Consider the following 23298-nt stretch of genomic DNA (forward strand, 5'->3'; position numbering starts at 1 on the left):
TATATAATATATAATATATAATGAATTCTATGGAATGAATTCTATAAAATATAGAAGAGATACTCTTCTACCAGCATTGCTTATTGAACAGATCTCAAAGGGGAAAACAAACAAACAAACAAAACCAGTGGGCAAAATTGTCACCTTATAAGAGCATATTCAAAAATGAGTTATAGATGTTCAGGGAATACATCTGAGATATACAAAGGAGATACACATCTACAGCCATACCACCCTGAATGCACCCAAATGCATCTATCCATATCTTACAAAAAGTCAATTCAAAGCTGATCAAAGACCTTAAGATTAGACCTGAATCCATTAAGTTCACAGAAGAAAACATAAGCAGAACACTCCAAGATATAGACCTTAAAAGGATTATAGAATTAAATTTGAATAAATGGGACTACATCAAACTACATCAAACTAAAATGTTTCTGCATGTCCGGGGTGGTGGTGCAGAGCAGTAAGATGTATGCCTTGCTGGCGCTAACCTAGGACAGACTTAGGTTGGATTCCCCTGGTGTCCCGTGTGGTCCCCCAGCCAGAAGCAATTTCTGAACGTATAGCCAGGAGTAAACCCTAAATCACTGGGTATGGCCCCACACACCCTCCATAAAAAAACGTTTCTGCATGGCAAAAGAAACATGGGCTAAAATTAAAAGACAGCTGAGTGGAAGAAAATATTTGCACTCAACACAGTGCAAAAAGATTGATATCTAGTATCACTTTTGTTATGTGAAAATCAAAAGCCCCATCAAAATGGGGAGAGGAAATGAACAGACACTTCTCTAAGGACAACCCACAGATGGCCAACCAGGCACATGAAAAAATGCTCATTAAGATTTATTATTAGGGAAATCCAAATTAAGACCACAGTTAGATATCAACTTAAATCAGTGAAGATGGAACATATTAAATGTACTGGAAACAACTTCTGTTGGTGGGGTTTTGATGAGAAAATGTACTCTCATCTATTGCTGGTGGTAATGTTGCCTGTTCCAACCCCTACAGGAAATAGTATGGAGAGTTCTCAGTAAATTAAGAATTTATCTGCCATATGACCTAGCAATCCCACTTTTGGGAATCTACCCCCAGGACAGAAAAACACTGATCCAAAAGGATATATGCATTCATTGCAGCACTCAGTACAATAGGTAGGAGTTGGAATCCACCTAGATGCAAGGAATGATCTAGTCATGCAATTTGCTGCAACCTGGGCAACTGTTTCTAAATGAGTTACCAAGGATTTCTATTTAACAGATTTCTGCGCACTTAAAGGGAACAGAAACCTTTTAAGGGAGTGTAACCAAGAAGGAGAAGGAAAGAAATTGAATTGAGGAAAAGAAACATATATATGAAAAGATGGGGGACAGGGGCCCTGAGGTCTCAGGTGCATTGGTGTTGTTAACAAAGAACAAAACTAAATATCAAAGCCAAACTCAACAACAGTGAAACCATGAGATGCAAAGTTTAACAATTAAAACAAAATGGGCCTGTTACACTGACAGGCTGGGGCCAGGGTGGAGGCATGGGAAGCACTTAGGGAACATTGGTGGAGGGAGGTCAACGCTGATGGTGGGATTGGCCCTGAAACATTGCATATCTGAAACCAAACTATGAAGAGCATTGTAAATCACAATGCTCTCAATAAGATGATTTTAAAAAAGAAAAATCTGGGTTATCCCTCAGGCTATTTACAACACTCTGGGGTGGAGAGGAGCATTTTTTCTTTTTCAAAGATTGTTATTTGTTCCTCCCTCAATCTTCTTGAGCAGGGATGTCGAACACGCGGCTCTTGAGCTGCATGCGGCTCCCCGCCAAAATGGATGCGGTTCTTTGCCTCTTATCATGATTTTATATACTGTGGCTCTTTGCCGAGTTTGGATTTTGTTCTGCTGCTTCTGAGGAGGGACCTCTGAGGAGAGATCTCCAAGCGTGGAAGTCCCGCCCCCAGGCTGCGTCCTCCCATCTCCCATCCCTCGGAAACCACTGCACGGGCCAGCGAGCAGGGTACCACCTGTGTGTCACATGTTGTGTCACATCTTGCCATTAGTTTTTAATGCACATCCTCACCATCACTGCAGGATTTTTATCCTCACTCAAAATGGCAAAATGCAATATGTGTTTAATAGATTATTGTTAAAATTAGCTGCTTTTGTGTGAGTGTTTGTCTGTTTTGGCAGGTCACTGCGTGGTGTGGCTCTCTGACTCTCACAGTTTAAAATTTTGGCTCTTTGTGTCGAACTTGTTTGCCAGTCCTGTTCTTGAGCATTTAGTTGTCTCTGGGTTTGGAGCTCAGAGAGTATGCAGAGAGAAACTACATCTCTGTGTCTTCTGGAATAGCCTCTGGGATTTAAGAAAAGCTGCACAACAAGGTCTTATTTAATAGAGATGGGAACACAAATTTTGTAATGCAGTGGGGACTTACACCCTGAACATGGTCATAATGACTTGGCTCAGGCCTCATAGCAACAGGCATTGCCCATACACCCCTGAAACATGGATATCATATACAGAAACATCCACAATTGTCTATAACATCACCAGGAAGCCAACCTGTACCAAGCAAGACCCTACTGCTGCACTGGAATGGACTTATTCCAAAGAGGGTTCTCTTAACAACCAGAGGACTTAGTAACAGAAACAACCTGCTTACAGGGCAGGGCTCTCTACATTGGCTGCTAATGGTGAGGTGAAACTAGAGGACACTCAACATCATCCTGACTTCAATGAGGAAGATGTACAAAAGCCAGAATCTTTAACTACAGAAACCTGACACCAACAACAGCGAATCTGCGAAAAAATTTTACCAGGACCACAGAGAATGAATCAGGAAATTGGACAGCCTAGTATGCCTGGAGCCCTAAGTCGGCCTTTCCCAGAAATTTTCAGGGTTAAGATCTCCATGTACTTAGGCCAAGGCTTTCCCTTTTGTTTCCCCCATATTTTGCTGGGCCTATGCAAACAACAATTGCCACCCACACCGTATTTACTGTATTTTTTTTAACTCTCATCCTTTAAAAAAAAATTAAAGGAGAGCTTACTAAACTTTCTGCTAGTGCATTAATGAGTTCATTGGTGATTTAATAATTTTCAAAAATATACTTGCCACTGAACATTTTCTTTCCTTTCCCATCACTTTTGTTTTTCTTTCAATTTTCAATTTCTCTTTTTTAATCATGTTGCTTTTGGTCTTTCTAAAACAATTGTATTGTTATCAATTATGTCAACTCTGTGATGCATTTTTATCAATAAATAAAAAATATTTTTAAAAAAGAGGGGCTATTAGAAAAAAAGAAAAAGAAAAGCTGCACAATGAGATCCAGCCCCAAAAAAGAGTTGATCAACACCAAAAAAAACTAGAGTCAACATGCATTTGGAAAACTGAGAGAGAGAGAAAGAGAAAGAGAGAGAGAGAGAGACAGACAGACAGACAGACAGACAGACAGACAGACATTACTGTGATATCAGGGACCCCAAACACTTTCAATTTCTGGCCCATCGAGACAATCTCCTATGGCTTTTTTTTTGTTTTGTTAAAAAACCTAACAAACACAAGCAAAAATTTTTATTGAAGATATCTTTGCAGAGAAAAATGTATTTTAATAAGGTATTTAAATACTCACAGTTTATACTCTTGCAAATTTTGAAATGATATTCTACACAAAAGGGTTTTGTGAAGTTCTACATATCAGGAGACACTGAACTGTTATTAGGAAAACATACTTCATATGATATCATTTAATCATATTACTTATTGGAATGCTTAGTTTTTATTACCACAAAAAATAGATAATACAATTATTTGCAGAATTGAATTAAATCACCATGAAGTTTATGTATTTACATATAGTACATTAGGGTTCTACTGTGTGCTTATGAAAAGTTAGAGAAATCTTAAATATACAAACAGGGAAATTGATGTTCTTCATAGATGCTTTGAGATTATTTAATCCGACTCATCACTGCTGAAGTAGGAGCTGTCACAATATTCTGCTGTGTACAGGAACTTGTGAATGATTGGGTTCATCTTTGGTATCCAGTGCCGGGGAACCAAATATGTGGAAAGGTTAAATAAATCTACAAATACCTTGTACCTGTCACTGGACAAATAAAATACAGATGTTTTAGATTTATTGACATAAAATATCAAAAAGCCCATGAAAATGTGATTTCTTGAGTAAATATTTTGCCACAAATAATTGATATTCAATATTCTGTTACATGTATATCATATATGTTTATTATTAAGTACTATTAGATTTAATACCCCTCATTTTCATTATATGTTCAAACACGGTGGACTATACAGCAGTAAAGGTACGTATTTTGTTTGCAACTGACCCTGATTGCAATCCTGATATCAGTATTTTGGTTCCCTGCTCGTTACTGCTGCAACCCTGTATGTGGTCCAGAAGATACATCCATACATGCTTGGGGTGACTCAGGCATTCTCTAGCATTACATGGGCCAAGTAGCACTACATCCTGAAACCCTTTCATTGAATGATCAGTCTTGTGGGCGAGTAGTAAGAGGAGTGCCCCGCAGTTTCCCAAACTCCCTGTTTGGGAGTTTCAAAAAAAGAAAAGTAAAGAAAAGAAAATTGTTCTCACTTAGCAAATACTTCTAAAGTGACTTCTGTGAATGAATTAAAAAAAAAAAACTAGTTTTTTAAGTCATAATGTTTCTACATGTGCTCTTATATTTATTATTCAGCTATTTAGCAGTTGTAAATTTAGAGCAGATCACTTACACATGAAACCCAACATAAAAAATTTGGTTCATATTTTGTCAACTAGTTGCAACTAGTGGGAAAATGAACAAGTTATTTAAATCTTAGTGACTTGCCTTTGTGAAAATTTCCTGAGAAAATTACACACTTAATGCTTGTGTTCATTAACCCCCTCATTAGTGTGTTTGCTCTCTTTGTAAAAAATAATCCTTTGTTCTTGTTTACAGATCTATTCCAGAGAAAGAGGTACTGTGTAATGAGTTATTCAAATGTGTAATGTGTAATTCAAACCAATGAGTTTCATAAATCAGCAGATCTGAAGTTTATTCCCAGTGAAAGTGAAATGTATCAAAATAATAAAAGAATCAAACTTCTACAATTTATAACTTAATCATAAAAACAATGTACTAACAAAGGAAAATAAATATGAATAGCTACTTTATTTGTGAGATTATTTTCCTTTCCCAAGTGGTCTTACAAATATCCTAGTTTTCTGAATTATGTTTCTATTTATCCATCTATAATGCTGTAGATATTTAAAAGGACCAGAAATGTCTTAGAAATTCACATCATGTTTTAAGTGCTCTATAAATTCAAACTTTTCTTGTAAACAGTCTGAAAGGGCATACAGGAGAAGGAAGATTTTATTCTATGAAAGACATCTTATCATGAAATGAGAAAGTTTTTTAGATGTGTCATTCATCTAGTCAAGAAGGCATTACTAGAAATAATGATAACAATATCCCATCAAACTTGGACCAAAATATATTGAAAGTATTCTATGTTGTTTAACTCCTTCATATCCTCACCTCTCCTCCTTATCATAGGATCCAAATCATAAATTTCCAAAACTAAGAGTTTGTTTTTGACTTTTTATTTATTGTGGTCGTTGCATCTGCTAGTTTTCAAGATTTTCTCCTGCCTTTGTGCTTCGGGATTACTCCTGACAGTGCCTAGGGGACAATATGAGCTGCTGAGGATCAAACTAGGGTCTTAAACTATGCTAACTCTCCAATCCAAGGGATGCTTAAGGCTTAATATATATTTGGCAAAGTGGTATTCTTGAGACATTAGACTGCTCAACAAGCTTCTCCTTGTACAGAGTTGGGCTGGTGTTATGCAGACTTTTGAAGGTGTTCAGAAGACCATGTAATATCAGGGCTCAGATCTGGGGTTCAAGCATGCAAAACATGAACTGCAGCCTTTTAAGCCAGCCCTCTGCTCCAACTTTCCCCCTACAGAAATAGCTTAACCTAACTCACAAATATGAGGTCATCAGTTCAGACAGAAAAAGAAATGATTTTGCTTATACGTATAGAGGAGAGGTATAGCATTGATGGCTTTGACAGAAATATGGAGAGGATTTCATCCTTTCAGCTTACCTCACTGTAGAGCGCAAGTACTGATACCCGGAGGACCCACCAGTGCCCGATTTGCTGCCCAGCATCCGGTGCACCATGCACACATGGTTATCTAGACAAACACACAAATGAGCGCCCTGGATATCTTTCTGCCATTAATTCCACAATGTCCTAAATACAAAGGATAGGTAATGATTATTGCTTCTAAGAAAACGCTCCCAGCTTATCACTTAAACCTCATGAAAGGTCCATGTTGGAGAGTCAGATGAGGCCAGGAGGTTGCCTGGCACCATCCTTGGTTCTAACTAAATGTGCTTAACTTCATCCTTCATTACTTTCAGCCTTGGAAACAGTTGGGAAAAGCAGGGTTACCTGAGGATTTTGATAAACCAGGCCACTTCAGCCATTTTGAAAGAAAGGTATTCCTGAACTTTAAATTATTGTGTTTTGTAAATGTTAGTATATAGGTGAATAAATGATTACAAATGAGGTTTTCTTTCTTTTTTTTTCCTTATGATTATCAACTAAGTTATTGGATTATTGGCTGGCTTCTTTGGGCACTAACCACCATGCCTGTTGTGTGTGCTCTGGGTATGTCATCACCTTTGCCAAACTGGGTTTTAGAGATGCAACTCATACATAGATGACAAGAGAAGGAAGAAAAAAATAGTGGGAAGCAGGGCAGGCTGTTAGTCAGGGGTAGAAGAAGCATGATGGGGAATGGAATGAAGAAAAACTCACATCTCCATTTGGTCATGAGTGAATCTATGTCCATAAGTGATGTCAGCAACTGAAAAGGGACCTGGAACCGAGGCTCTTCTCTAAAGGACAAATAAGAAATCGGTTCAAGCAAATGCTCAGTGATAAGATGAACAGGAGTTTGAGACCTGTTGACCCGGGAGAGAAATGTGAATTGTTCTTCAAACCCGGCTGAATTCTACCTCAGTCTGAGTTTCTTTATCTTACGAACTGGGATATGACTGTGTACAAATTAGAAGAATTTGAAATATTCTGCATAATTTTTGGGAAATTGTACAGGTTTAAAAAAGAGGCAGACATAGTCCAGGGAGCTAGCTAGCTGAAGAGCAAATGTTCATGCTTCACCTGCGGGAGTCCCATGTTCAGTCGTTAGCATGGCATGGTGCCCCAGGGGCACCAATGTGTATGGATTTCAAACACCTAAACCCTAGACATATACATGAAAAAACATTGCCCAGCTTATAATAAACAACTGGTAGGTACAAATTTCAAACACTATGAAAACTTGTTTTTCTTTTAGTCCATATTCCCTTTTTAGTTTATCTAATCATTCAATTTTGTACTTTTAAACTATAGATACAAAAGGCTGAATGGTCTATACTTAATATAGGTAAAGAAAAGATTTTGTGTTGCTATTTTGAAGAAATGGTTGAAAGAATTGAAAATAAATATAAGTAAAAAAGACAGCCCATCGGGGCCGGGTAGGTGGCGCTGGAGGTAAGGTGTCTGCCTTGCAAGCGCTAGCCAAGGAAGGACCGCGGTTCGATCCCCCGGCGTCCCATATGGTACCCCCAAGCCAGGGGCGATTTCTGAGCACATAGCCAGGAGTAACCCCTGAGCGTCAAACGGGTGTGGCCCAAAAAAAAAAAAAAAAAAAAAAAAGACAGCCCATCAACATAGGGTTGTTGTGACTGTTTTTGCATTGTTCCTGTGTGCTAGCCTTTGTTCTATTACAACTGATTCATGAAATCTGAAGATGGGACCTTTATACACATAGAAAGGGTTCTGTAAATGCTTTGAGAGTACAGTTTTACTTGAAATTACTAAATAGATCAGCACTTCATAACATGTTTGTACTCTCTCCTCTTTATAAATTAAGCAACAATACTACAGCATTGGTTTAATGGCATGAATGAATTTCTGAGATAAATTCTATTTTAAGGATCTTATAAAAATGGTTTGATATTGTCAATTTTTTCACACACTATGGGAGATACTTTTTTTTTTTATTTTTTTTTGGTTTTTGGGCCACACCCGTTTGACGCTCAGGGGTTACTCCTGGCTATGAGCTCAGAAATCGCCCCTGGCTTGGGGAGACCATATGGGACGCCGGGGGATCGAACCGCGGTCCGTCCGTCCTACGCTAGCGCTTGTAAGGCAGACACCTTACCTCTAGCGCCACCTTCCCGGCCCCGAGATACTTTTTTTTAATTGTAAAAAATACTTTATGAAACAAATATTTTCTAAGCTTTCTTCAAAAACTGAACAATGTTAGTTTTAGACTATGATTGCTCTTTATAAGTATTGTACTAATATATTATCTATATATACTCCTCAGTATTAAGTTATTTTTTTCTTCTAATTTGTTTTTACCTGTAAAAATATATCATCAAGGCCCCTTGAAGAGCTCTATATGATAGTCGTCTTTCACCTGCAAGATTCAAAGGAGGCAATTTAAGAGACAATCTTAATTTGATATTATAACCTAAGTAGTTTTTAACTATTTTTATAAAGCAATGTGATTTTGGCTTAAACTTTTTATGTTTTAAAATGGTCATGTGAGACATTATATTTATATTGTGTTTTAAAATAAATTCTAAGTATATAATGTTCAATACATAGTAAATATCTTATTCGAAAATACTCTATTTGCATGATTCATAATATAAATTATGATAATGAAACTTCAAAAGATTCGTTTCATTTTTTGTTTTTGTAATTTATTTAATATTACTTAAATTGCTCAAAGTGACTTGGCTTTAAAGAACTCAACCATTATGATTAATCTAATTTGTGTGTTGTAATGAGTGGTTTTGCTCTGTCTATAGGAAAACAAAATTTTACTATCTCTATTGAGGTTCTATTAAAAGCATTGGGAGTAATAATTTTCAAGTTTAAACATTTTAATACTAATTTTTATTGAGGCCATATTTAATCTTTGTTCAGAACTTACTACTGGCACTCATGGCAGTGTTAAGGAAACCATATGTGGTTTTAGGGAGCAAACTCAGATCAGAATATGCAAGGAACACACCATTGTACTGTCTCTCCAGTCTTGTACATGTGTTGCAAAGATAAAATTTACATCTTTTTACCTTCAATGAGTTATTCATAAATTGACTAATTAAATGAACACAACAGTCTATAACAAAAGTTATAATCAGCTATTGATTAAACTTATACATATCAAATATATTGATATACATATCAAATACACATCAATGCTATTGATATACTATCAAATATGTTAGGGAATTAATTGCTGCAAATATGTGCTATAAAGACTTTATATTAATATACCCAAAGTCTTTTTTCTGGTCTGCTAGAAAGCTTATTTTCTTTTGATGTCACCCTAACTTTCCCTTTCTTCTATATTTTATAGCATTTAGCATTATCTAGATTTTCTTTCTCTCTGTGTCTATTTGACCTTGAATAATTTGAAAAGCTATATTTAATTTATCTTAATAATATTTATGGTTTAAAGATTATGAAACATTAGAAATGTCTTAGGGGCCAGAGCGGTGGCACAAGCGGTAAGGCATCTACCTTGCCAGCACTAGCCTAGGATGGACCTTGGTTTGTTCCCCTGGCATCCCATATGGTCCCCCAAGCCAGGAGCAATTTCTGAGCACATAGCCAGGAGTAACCCCTGAGCATCACTGAGTTTGGCCCAGAAACAAAAAAAAAAGAAAAGAAAAGAAAAAGAAAGAAAGAAATGTCTTAAAAAAACTGGGTATTGAATCGTGTTAACAAAGGGTTATTGTTGCAAACATTAACACTTCATGTTTCTGTAAGTGGAATATAAATTTCTATTGAACATCTCCCAAGTGTGTTTGATAGTTTTATACTATATCACTCATTACCAAAAATAATCCTTAACATGTAATTACTGACCTTTACCAACAAGATGTTCATGTCGTTTCTCATCAAATAAGGAAAGTAACACTTCTTTTTGTTTCTGAAAGACAGCTATTTGCTCCTCTTTTTCTTCTGATTCTTCATTAGCCTTTGTAGAAAAACTCAATTAATATTCCCAAAAGAAGGACATATTCTTAGTTTTAAAAGTTATTTCTTGTGATAAAAAAGATACCCAGAAAATATATCCAGTAAAAGAAATTAAAGTTAGAATATTTTCTAGATAATTTACATTTATAATTTAAAGTTGATAGATCAAAAGATCCTTCTTTTTCTCATGTCTCTGATTCTTTGAGGTTTGAGTTTGTCAAACATGAATGTTCTTTTTATACATATTATGAGAAAGGTTGAGATTGGTAACATTGGCTATATCTAATAGTCCTTGTAACATTTTAAATTTAGACAACAGGGGCCGAAGTGGTGGGCAGCAATAAAGTGTTTGCCTTGCACTCATCAGACCTCGATAGATTTCCCAGTGTCCCATATGATCCCCCAAGCCAGGAGCGATTTCTGAAAAATTACCCAGGATTAATCCCTGAGCGTCACTGGGTGTGGCCCAAAATTAAAAATAGTAGACAACAATTATTTAATAAATAATTCCACTTATAGAAAAATAATAATTACTGTACAAAAATCATAATACCATTAATATTCTAGATCAAATATTATAAGATGTAAATATAGCATTACATATGCATGTAATCTTGCCTTTTGCCTCAATATGGACAAAATTTGAGATGATTACTAAGAAAAAGAATCAGAAAGTGAAAGCAAAAATCCTAGTTACCTGTCTATGTGAACATTAATGAATAATGCAAATTAACTAACAAAGCACCACAAAATTAACTCTGGAAAACATGTGGTAGGTCGATAAGGCGGAGAGCATGGGAGGAAAAGGCAGAAGAGGTCACTTTGGCAGTTGTAGATTGAACTTCAGAAGAGGTAAATGCTACATATATATATATATATATATATATATATATAATATCCATATATATATTATGATCTGAAGGTGTTTTCTTGTTTGTTTTGGAGAACACATCCAATGGTGATGCTCAGGGGTAACTTTGGTGGTGCTCAGGGGACCATATGGAATGCTGGAGGTTGGATGCAGATTGACCATGTGCAAGACAAGTGCTCTACCCACTGTACATCTTTCAACCCCCCCCTTGAAGGTGTATTCCTAATACTGGTAAATCAAGCCAGTGTAATACCATAAAATTAGCATAAAAGAAATGAGTACATAAACCATTTGTGTTGATGTCTCTAGGAAATAAAAAAATGAAAATTAAATATAACTATGTGTGTGGAGGTAATTTGTAATGGACAAGGCAAGAATGCTAACTGGGTTGGATTAAAAACTAGATGGGAGAGAAAAATAATTATGCTAACCAGTATTCTAAATAATTTTAAACTATGAATCCAACATAATGATCATAATCAATCTATGAAATACTATGATTTTCTCCTTTACCAATAATAAAAGCAGAGAAGCAAATGAATATAACTCATTGAACTCTATATCACATATAACTCACATACTTTGCATATTGAAAGCCTCAGTGTAATCCCCACTTCCCAGCACTTCCAGCTTCCCTAAAGCAGGGCTGGGAAGCAGCTCATTAGCACAGCTTGGCCCCAAAACCAATAACAAAGAGCAGCAGAAATGTTAAGTAATAGAAATTCAGTGTGAGATGGTTATTATAACATGAAATAGGCAACTTGAGCCCATGCAGTGTGATTTCAGATTCCCTACTATCAACATTGACACAGAACTAAAAGTTTCCAGAACTACAGGCTAGAGATCAGTCTCAGAAAAAGAGTTGACCTTCCTGGCTGCTGACCCCAGTAACTTGCTGCTGACCTCAGTAACAGGCTGCTGCTTAATTTCAGCAAACATTTGAGAGTGAAAGCAAACAAAGAAGTTTGGTTGAAAGGTCTTTGGAGAAACAAAGTCATTTTATAGAATTGATCATATAAAATTTTCTCAAAAGAAGTGAAAAATGAATGTTAAATTCAGCTATCGATCAGAAATAAATTTGCCTGTGATAAACTCCTTAATTTGAAATAATTATTTCATAATTATTGTTTTATACATAAGTTATTTTAAAAATTATTTTCACATAAATTAAGCATGCTATATAGTCTAAGAAGATACATTTATGAAACTATGAATAAAAGAAAAAGAAAAGTGAAAAGAAGACGTTAAAATGTAATCACAACTATTTCTTCTGCAGAAAACTTGTATTTGCTATTGCATCATAAATACCTGAATCCTGGGGCCAGTGCAATAGCACAGTGATAGGGCATTTGCCTTGCATGAAGCTGAACCAGGACAGATCCAGGTTCTGTCCCTGGTATCCAATATAGTCCCCCGAGCTGCCAGAAGTGATTTCTGAGTGCAGAACCAAGAGTAATTCCTGAGCACTGCCAGGTGTGGCCCAAAATCAAAAGTAAATAAAAACAAGTAAATACCTGAATCCTTGAAAATTCTTCTTCCAGACCTTTGACAATGTTTTTTTCCAACTTTCCCCAGAAGTTAAATCCATGTGGCTCTAAACCTGGTGTTCTTTCCAGCCAGGCCTTAAACAAATATTATTTTTAAGTAAATATATTATCAACTTCAAACAATGTGATATCCACACAGTATAACTTCAAACAGAAAATTTTCACGTTTTTCTAAATACTCATTTGTATGTGTAAATATTTTTCTTTTCCTTTAATTCTTCCATTATAAAATAATATTTTTTCTTAACCTTAGAGTTTAACAATAAATGTTTATGTGCTCTTAAGAACTATTTTATTATGGAAATTTCAATTTTGTTCTATAAATTTTTCAACAAATATACATTGCTTTAATGAAATCTCATTTATCTCAAAATACTTTATCTTGGAGCTGAATAAATTACAACACAAGAAGATATAATCACTCCTAAAAGTAAGAGCATTGTATATATATGCTGCAACTTTGAAACTGAATAACCACTCAATTATTTTAATATCCCAAAAGACTCTTACCTATAAAACCAAATTCATGCATCTATGTGTTTTAACATATTTAGTATTGAAATGAGTTTTGTCTTCATTATCATTATGAATTGTTATTTATTATAATACATATTTATTTTAATCTAATATATAGATTATTATAATCTAAAATTTAGATTATTTTAATCTAAATTTGTATTTTCAGCACTCAGATAATTAGTGAACACAATGAAGTTAACTGTAAAATGAAATTTAATTTGCAGAGGAGTTTTATTTTAAGAGAAATAAAAATAATACAACCTTACTTAATAATTTATTTATAAAATATCATGGTCATAATTCTCCATAACTATTTCTAAACTCACAGAGAATTAAGATACGGAGAAAACATTCTGGAGTCTAATATTTGTTAGTTTTAGCAGAAAAAGTATGCAATGTTTATAACTTTTCATTCTAATTTTTTAATTATGCATTAAATAAATAATTGAATTTAGTTTTAAAATCAACCCAATAGATATTGTTTAGTTAGGTTATTTAAGAGGATTTATAACATTAATAAGGTAATATTATGAAATATTAGCATTATTGATTGTTGCAAGTCAGCCCCTGAAGAGATTGACTGATGGAGGGATGGAGGATGAGGTCTTTCCCCTTCAGCTCGGAGCACGCGTCTGCCACCCTGTTCACACAGCGGTTCTGAGGTGAAATGGCGGGTAAACAGCTCGCAGACAGTCAGGCTTGTGGAAATATTAGCTTTATTCGGTGGACAAGATTGAAGTCCAAAGCCTCAGCCTCAGTTCCAGCCAAAAAGCCCCTCACCTTCCACAGACCCTTGTTTTTATCCCCCAGAATCAGGTACCACCCAATGGTGGGATCAGATACCACCCAATGATAAAAGCAAAATCAGGTGCCACCCTAGGGTGGGGGCAGAATGCCAGGTCACACCCTGGGACAGGGCACAATCACCAATCAGGGTAGGGTCAGTAACATAATAATCCCATAAAATGTTTACATACACAACAATTGATTTGCCAAATATTTTTGAAGTTTTCCGTTGATTTCCTATTTTGGCTGCCTTAATTAGTTAAATTTAGGAGTCATATCTATAAATTTTCACTTTTATTTCCAAGAAATATCACTCAAAATTGATGAGCTCAAACTAAATTCTGATCTAGTGCAATTAATAAGAAAGGCAGAGTTAGATTTTAGAAGTAGTAGTTGAGCAGATACCTCCACTAGTTGCAAAAGAGTTTTTTCTTGCTCAGATTTCAGGAGTAGTTCATTATCATGTCCTTTGAAGTTATCTCGATAATGTCTTCTATTGTAAGGCACTCTCAAATTCTGCAGGACACCTATCTTATTTTCTAGTAGTCGGAATTGCAGACTTTGGAAGCCTGATGCTGGGGATAAGTAATCTCTTTAAAAATAAACCAGGAAGAGAATGGAAGAGTTAGCAGAGTTAGTTTTGTCAATTACTAGAATTGTTTTCTTATGTGATGAGTGTTTGTCCATTTTAATTTTCTAGACATCATAAAAACTCAGCTACTGGCCAGACCAGTGGCACACAGCGGTAGGGCTTGGCCTTGCATATGGCTGACCCAGGATGGACCGTGGTTCGATCCTGGCGTCCCATATGATCCCCCAAGCCAGGAGTGATTTTTGAGAGCATAGGCAGGAGTAACCCCTGAGCATCACTGGGTGTGGCCCACTCCCCCCCCCATTAATCAAAAAACAAAAAAAATCTCAGATACACTGAGTTGGAACTTGATTTCGTCCTTACTGAAACAAAGAAATGAACTACTGAAACAATTATCCATATTAATCACTTAATTTGAAGTGAGATATGTAGTTTGTAAAATGCTTTTGATGTATATGTCTTTTTTGTTTGGTGTAAACATATATGTGTGTACATGTGTAGAGATATATTTGTATACATATTACATGTAAGTGTATGTATATGCTTGTATATATATACATATATATGTAGACATATATGTATATGAAATCTTCCCTAAAATACCCTGGGAATTGAGCAGAATTTTGTAACTCAAAAATGCTAAAAAAATATTTATGCATATCATTCAGTAACTACTTAAATTATATCCTAGATATTTTCACTAATCTCACTATTATTATATGTACCAATGAGATAATATAAGTAAAACAAATAAGACATTGCCTAGGACAACATAGACACTCAAAATAGTATTACTTCTACTTGCTCACATAACCATTTACTTTCTTAAGTCCTTGTAAAATTTCTTTATCTCTGAGATAAAAATTACAAGGTTTTCAATCCACCAAAACAAATCTTGTTATATTCTCTTTGTCAAACAAAGATGCCCTGTACATCATTAAGTACACTTAAAGTTCTTAATTTTATTTTAGTTTTGTGTATTTGAATACTTTCTCAGCTCTGTGTTTGGGAGTCTTTCTCAAAAGTGCATGAAAGACTATGTTTTAGGGAATGAACTAAGTTGGACCTCAAGGAAGGAATGGACCTTAAAATTTGTACTATATCTGAATCTCCTAAATTTATCTAATATTCTTTGAAAATTTTAGTCTCAAGGACTCTGTAGATAGTACAGGGAGTAATATATATGCCTGACACTTAGCTGACCACAGCTCTGTCCTCTGAATCATAGATTGTCCCCCAGGACTAATAGGAGTGATTTTGAGTACTACTGGGTAGGATCCAAGGAACAAAAAACATTTGTCTTCTCAAAATATTATTTGTAAACACTGCTATTGAGATGTGTGTGTATGTGTGGTGTGTAGTATGTGTGTAGAGAAAGAGAGAGAGTCATAGGTTAGTTTTTTGGAAATGTAAAGTTGCAATATATTGTTGAATTTGTGTCCTAATACTAATGGTTTTAATGACTTGAATATCTATCATCTCATTTTTTAGGTCTTATGTTTTTATAAACTTAATTACACGTATTATATATGAGCCATTTTCAGGAACAAATAAAGTTACCTAAAATCCTTTATGAATTAAAACAGGCCATATGACGATAATTTGAAAGTTGCTGAATATATTGTTTGTATGGAAAAGTGAGTGATAAAATGCTTTTAGATCCTTTCTCAGATGCTTTGGCATGAAGAAGCTCAAGTGCTGTTTGACAAAATATTTGTAGGACAGGCTATTTATCACAGGGCACTCAAGTTCTCTTGTATCTCAGCAGAATGAAAGGCCAACCCCACTGCATTATGACATAGCTTCAAGGCACACCTGAAGTCATTGAAGTCCAAGGCTGTCATCGTTTCAAGCACAGCAAACTGCTGTTCCAGCAATTTAAAGATCACAGACACACGGTGCATTCGAGTAACAACTTTTAGCATGTTCCTTTCATCTCTGACCTGATGGTTAGAAATAAAACACAGTAAAACAACTTGGTTTCTAGGAGAAGCAAATTAGACTAAAGCAACCGTGTGTTCCTATTGTGTCTATTTTATTTTTAAACTTTTAATAAAATGTTATTATTTTGGGCAATATGGTAACAGTTGTATTAACATGTCGAAGCACAAAGTTATTGCACTCTATCACTTACATTCCCATGATCCTCCACCCTCACTATGTATTAGAAATAAATTCTACCTTAAATTATTTATTAGAAATAAATTCTACTTTAAATGTATGTTGCATGAATAGGCAACTCTGATATCTTTTTTATTTTCTCTGACAGTGTCTAGGATACAACTTAGTTTGCCACACAAGGAAAACAAGTGCTTTCCTGTAGAACGATCCCCACCCATGTATCCTGAGCCCTGATATATGTAACTAGGAACTGCATGCATCAAATAGCTATAGAATCAGGATCATCTTTTTTTTTTTCTTACAAAACACAAAATTGTATGCAAACAAACTGGGAAGATGTTTGGAACAAAAGACCTGAGAATTCTAAAATAAACTGTCTTAGTTTTGCTTTAAGGAATAAAGTTCAAGTTAAGCAGAGAATTAATGAGTGCAGATTAAAGATCATGTAGAAAAACCTGTTCTTCATTGAGAGTGGAAGTTGTTAGAACAAAAGCAACAGTCACCTAAATAGGAGAAGAATGTGTGTATGGTTCTGTCTGTATATGGATTTCTGGGTCCCCTTGCTGTAGTAACTAAGAAGCAGAAGACATAGGATATGTTGGTCTCTGGAAAGAGTGTGGAAGTGACAAGTTGAGCACGAGGTTGGAAGGTACAGTTCAGACTTTTACAGTCACCTGCTCTGCTTGCTTCAGTTTTGTGATTTGTTTGTTTGTTTTTAATTTTCCTAATCTTCACCTTCCTTATTTCCTTCTTCTATCTTTTCTCTCTTTTCCTCTATCTGCTCTTCTCCTTTCTCTTCTCCTTGGACATCTTTTATTATTATCCCTATCTTCCCACAATAAAATTCATTAATACAGACCTAACTATTTCATAATCTACCATTATAATACTTTTTCAGTGCAAATAAAATGCCTAAGTAGAAATTTTAAAAGGAAGCTAAAGCAGTATGTAGTTTTCAGAAAATAATACACTGGAAAATAGAGCTAAAACGTCCTCTTAGGAAGGTAGAGATTTTTTTATATTAAGAAATGCTTTCATTATTTTGTACTAAATCTCTTTTATGAAGTATAATTTACACATTCCTTCCAAGTATAGAACCAATATTAGGTTATGATAACTCACATGACCATTCTGAAAGATCTCTCGAACCGAATCTAATTCCCAGAGGATTTGTTTAAACCAGAGTTCATAGGCTGTAAGGAGAAAATTACTATCAGTTGGAAAGTTATGAGAGCATTTTGTCAATAACCATATCAAGACATGTTTAACACATTGATAGATGAGTATAAAATGTAATGATATTAAATGCCATTAAAGCTCTATTTTATTCTATAAACCAGGATTAACAATCAAGTGCCATATGGGTCCCCTCATGATTCCCCAGTATATTCCAAGGAGATCAAAGGTAAAAATTGCATAAATGAGGAATCATGGCATGGAACTAGGGGCCAAGTGGTAGGATATCTGGGTCTCAAAAAGAAATATAGGTCATAAGGAGCCACAAACTCTAACAGTTAAGATAAATTGACATAAGAAATTAGTAATGGAGATATTAGCATCCTTTATTGAATCCTTTAATAAATTAGCCAATTTATCTATATACTTTGTAGTCATTACTAGCACAGTGGTGTCACAAAAATTCAGTATTTTAAAATATAGCACACCTTCTGGTTTCATATAGAAACTAAAAGTATGTGTAAAAGCATAAGTCAGACTCAGCTTCTCCTATAAATAGAGAATCTAATACTAAACTAACAGAGCGAACATGACAAGGTTTTGGTTTCCAGGAGTGTAACCTGCTCTAAGAAAGACAAACATAAATAAAGGAAAACTTTTGTTTTCCTTAATATCTAGGACTGTTCGTATACTACTCTACTATTGTTTGGCAAAAGAAAAGCATTAGGTCAATGTCTTCATAATATAAGAATAGTAAATCAATCATTTTAGAGCTGTCTGGTGCATTTTAATTGATACTATTGAATGGATAAATATTGTCTTTTGATACTATTTAGAGGATACAATTTATCCCATATCAAAGGAGAATCTGGCATTATTGCAAGACTAATGGTTGCATTTTGTTACTAATTAAAGGATTCAAATGATAAATTATATCTAAGGATATTTTTAAGGATTTGTCTTTTGGACTTAAAGACCAAATCAAGATATGATAGTTTTTATATTTTTTCTCATGTTTGACCCCTTGATATATGAAGCATATATGTAACTGCAGAGTAAAAAGTCTTCCTCTACAGAAATAACAGCACTTATTTTAGTGTGCTTATTAAATACTATTAAGTTGTGTTCAGTGGTAAAGGCACAATTTCTCACTTCAAAAGAAGCTTCTGAATGGGAAAACACAATTGTCTCAATACAATAGATAATGTAAAGAATCACATTATAAACACAGTTCTAAATTCAAAAGTTTTACCCTGTCATGATTCTTCTCCTACTGGTTTTGTTGGTAAACAAACATATAAACAAAAGTAACACATTCAGCACATTGCTTTTCATGTTTACTTTTATTCAAATAAATCTATCATTTTATAACATTAAGAAAAAAAGTAACCACTAAAAACAGATGCAAAGATGTTTGGAAGTCAAGCTCTAACTAAAATAAATCATTGGTCTTTGGAGAACAGTATAATAGTCCTAGCATTCCTAGCATAAACCTTAATGTTTTTAAGTCCCAAAACACTTTCAGAAATGAATCTATAAAATTTTTTAAATCTCTAAAGTTATGGGCTTTTATGTTAAGGCATTATAAGGTTTAGACATATAAAGAGGAAAAATATACATTTAACCCAGAATTTACTTTTCAGGTAGTACCACCTTTGTACAGAACTGTGTATATTAAGCCACAATAAACATAAGTGATTTTATTCTTCAAATATTCTTTAAAAAACGTCCTTAAAATCCCAAGTTGAATAAAAGTAACATTTTAGCTTACAGATTACTTGTGGATTCCAAAAGAAAGAAAGAACTATGTATTAGGGCAAAGTTAAAGTGTTGCTTGATCCAATTAGAAGTGAAGTGAACACATCTTTTAAACCATTCAAAACTCCAGATGGAGATCCTTGGAGAATTATCTAGCAGCAAAAACTTTCCAGCATTTGTAACAAAGGCGATCTCTTGATTTCTTACCATTGATTTCTTACCATTATAGTTCAAAGAATTGTAGCTTTCCTCATTATTTATGAGGCATGTCTATGGAATTTGTTATTATACAACCTTTTAGTCAACTTACCTTGATGAGTTATGATAAAAAGATGTTCATCGTGAATTTTATGTCCTTTTAGTTCACTTTGAAGTTCCTGTGCATTCAAAACTTTTTCCAACTTTGAAAAGAAAAGAAAGATTTTTATAAAAATATAAAGCTCTAAGAGGAAAAACGTATTGAACCTAAGGTCTATCACAGGGATTACAATTAATTATGCAGTATGGTGCACTTGACAATTACATGCCTTTTACATAAAATAAGAAATTATATGTATGTAAGGTTACGTAGTTAGTAATGTTTGAGTAATACTTTTGTAATATAAGCATAAAATCAAAGAATTCCATATCTATAAGATATTAGTTTTTTCTCCATAAAGTTAAAAAAATTAAAAACTAATTTTGAACTTAGGGAAGGAATGGGGGACCTATGCACTTTTGTGCTGGTGATATGTATGGCAACATACATCACAAACATACATACCAATACCATTATAAATACATTTTACTATAATAATATAATTTACTAATATATATTATAGAAAGTATAATAGAAATATATTCACAGTTTTTAATATTTTGAAATTTAACAGCATCTCAAAGTCTCTTATAAGAAAACAAAGAAAACCTAGTTTTAAAGTGTATAACTTAGTTTCTAGTAAACTTGATTAGTGGCATATAGTATTAAAAACTTCTCCAAGTCATTTTCAAGAACAAATCTATTTTCTTTAAACAGTAAACCTTGTTCTGATGACTAGGTTGAATTTTTGACATGCTGTTAAATTTCAAAATATTAAAGACTATTATTTGTACTTTATCTTATTATTTCTATTTTTCTGCTACATACTTGTTTCTCTCTAATTACTTTCTCTGCCAAGTGAGGTGAATTTTCACATATACATTTTAATTTGCTGTTATAAATTTTTTGAGTTAAATATGTACATCAGCAAGTAAATCTTTAGGTCTAGCAAAGACTTGGGAGATAGAGGGAAAAAAGACTAAAAATGTAAACTGTCTCTAAGCAAAATTTAGCAACTACTAATGGAAGCTAAACACTAAAAGGACTTTGCCACTTACATGTAGGTAATTCCCATAGATAAGTCCGCCTTTGCTGGCTTTATTCACACCACTTTGTGAATTGTCTTCATCATTGTTTTCTACTGAGAACGTTTGAGAATTGTATCTAGAGATTCAACAAAAAGAAAGAACTTGAGAAAACACAATTACCTAACAACATGAAAGATTAAAATTATTTGTTCCCTTTAAAAGTAGACTTTAAAAAAAAAAAGAAAGAAAGAAATGGGACAGTTTTTAATTCTTTCATGGCATTTAAAAACTGAACTGCAATCAGAATAGAGATAAATACTCACCCAAATTTATTTCCTAAAAATGGGCACCCACTCATGGCAGAAAGGCAGTGATATACAGACAGGAGATTCCACTCTAGACCGATGGTTACATTGACATTTTCAGACGTCTTACAGCTGCCTTTTATGTCTCTGGCTTCCCCTGCACCAGCCAATCAGCCTTCTCTGGGAACGTTTTTTTCTAGACTCCCATTTCAATTGGTACTCTAAACTTTGGAATGCACTTAAGCGCGAGGGGGGGGGGGGGCAATTGGTTTGCTACATAAGTGAGAGTATTCTGCCAAACTGAATCAATAACTTGCCAAGTTTTGTTTTGATATCCAAAATAACGAACAGTAGAGGCCACTTTTTTTTTTCACCAAAAAATAATAATGAACTGTTCTTAAACTCATTTGGCATTCCAAATACAGAGCACTGCAGATATTTCCATTGAGTAATTTGTAGAGAAGTTTTTAAAAGAAATTCAGTCATGAGTGTAAAAGTCCAAATGATACTAATACTAAAATATTATTTCTAGAAGATATTTTTGGTCTAAATTCTATGTAGTGGCTTTGAGTAATAGTGAGTAAAATAGAGAAGCTCTATCATCTGTCTTTATCACCTGTCTTTGTGTAACGTAGAAACATCATTAATTTTTCTTTACTTTCACATTCTAAGATTGGAGATTTATATATGTCTGGTTTACCAATGCAATTAGCAGTCAGAAAATTCATTTTAGTCTTAACTCCACTACCAGATAATTGTATGTTCTGGAAAAAAATCTATTTAACTCTATACATTTATACCAACTTCTATATAGCAAGAGCGATGAAGGTGTTTACTATTGAAATCCTGATTCACCACCAAAGATTGCTTTTAAAAAATATCAGAAAGATAAGTTACAAAAGTTTTTTTTAAATACATACAAATCATATCCACCATTTTCTTTTTGGATGTTACATATAAATGAAATTTGTCAACAAATTAGATAGTGGTTTGTTGTTAAGAAGAAAGACAGCATCAATATTCCAGTGTCCTGGTTGGGAGTATTTGAAGCAGAGAATATTCAGTAATCTTTTCCTCTACCAAGATATTTCCTACCACTACCTATGTATAAGTATACACATATTAGTTTGTATTATTTTATCATATATAACACATATTGTATATTATTATAATATATTAGGTTATGTAATCAGCTCTATAAAATATTTTTGACTAAGTGTGGCTTTCATACAATAAACAGCATATAATGAAAAAAATAAATGCAGTTTTGCTACAAAGTACAAAAGTAATGCATTTGATGCAAAATATGTTTCTTTGTAAATAACAGTCCATTTGTGTCTTCTAAGTAAGGTCAATTTAGACCTTGCCTTAGTTAAAAGAAACTAATTATTGAGGATTTAAATGTAATGCAGCACAAAATTTTAAACAATTTAAGAAAATCTTGTTTGTTTTATATATGTATATATTCCTATAACTTGTTTCAATAAAATGTACCATCAGGGGCTGGAGTGGTAGATTGTTTGCCTCGCACGTGGCTGACCCAGGTCAGACCTGGGTTTGATTCCCAGCATTCCGTATGGTTCCCTAAGCCAGGAGCAATTTCTGAGCACATAGCAAGGAGTAACCTCTGAGCATCACTGGATATGACCCAAGAACCAAAAGAAAGAAAAAGAAAAATACCATCAAACATAAATAATTATTGCACTTGGAAAATTTCAGTTTTATAAATATTATTTTACTTTATAAAATAAAATTTTATAATTGAAAACCTAAACCAATCTGTCAGTGTAAATAGATATTTTATATTGAGAAAAAATATGCTCACATTTAAAATGTATAGTCAATATGTTGTTTGTTGCTCCTAAGTATTTCAATGTAATAAATATTTTACGCGAATTTGAGAAATATATTGTAACTTAAACAACTATATTTAATAGTAAAAGCACTATAGCAGGCTAATAACTGCATGCAGGCAGTAATTATCATAAATTGTTAAAAGTCATTATTGGTTCATCTGAACTTTATTGGGATTAGAATTATAGAAAAAATATTGTTGAGGTAAAATTGAATGATAAGCGCCACAGTGATAGCACAACGGGTTAGGTGTTTGCCTTGCACTCTGAGGAATTGGGTTGGATACCTAGCATCCCATAAGATCCCTCAAGCCTGGGGCCGGGCGGTGACGCTGGAGGTAAGGTGCCTGCCTTGCCTGCGCTA

At 34.1% G+C, this 23298-nt stretch overlaps 1 protein-coding gene across 1 annotated transcript; it reads right to left on the reverse strand.

Moving 5' to 3' along the window:
- Window positions 1-3838: 3838 nt before the first annotated feature.
- TDO2 (tryptophan 2,3-dioxygenase) lies at window positions 3839-21206 on the reverse strand. The gene is made up of 12 exons (XM_049769625.1): window positions 21100-21206; window positions 20807-20912; window positions 19761-19851; window positions 17639-17709; window positions 16211-16338; window positions 14209-14395; window positions 12466-12573; window positions 9970-10081; window positions 8449-8506; window positions 6838-6917; window positions 6118-6208; window positions 3839-4106 (listed from the first exon to the last, which is right to left on the reverse strand). The coding sequence occupies exons 1-12, from the start codon at window positions 21132-21134 to the stop codon at window positions 3953-3955; spliced, it is 1221 nt and encodes a 406-aa protein (XP_049625582.1). The 5' UTR covers window positions 21135-21206; the 3' UTR covers window positions 3839-3952.
- Window positions 21207-23298: the final 2092 nt, after the last annotated feature.

Source organism: Suncus etruscus, chromosome 3 (assembly GCF_024139225.1).
Source record: "Suncus etruscus isolate mSunEtr1 chromosome 3, mSunEtr1.pri.cur, whole genome shotgun sequence".
NCBI classification, from domain to species: domain Eukaryota; kingdom Metazoa; phylum Chordata; class Mammalia; order Eulipotyphla; family Soricidae; genus Suncus; species Suncus etruscus.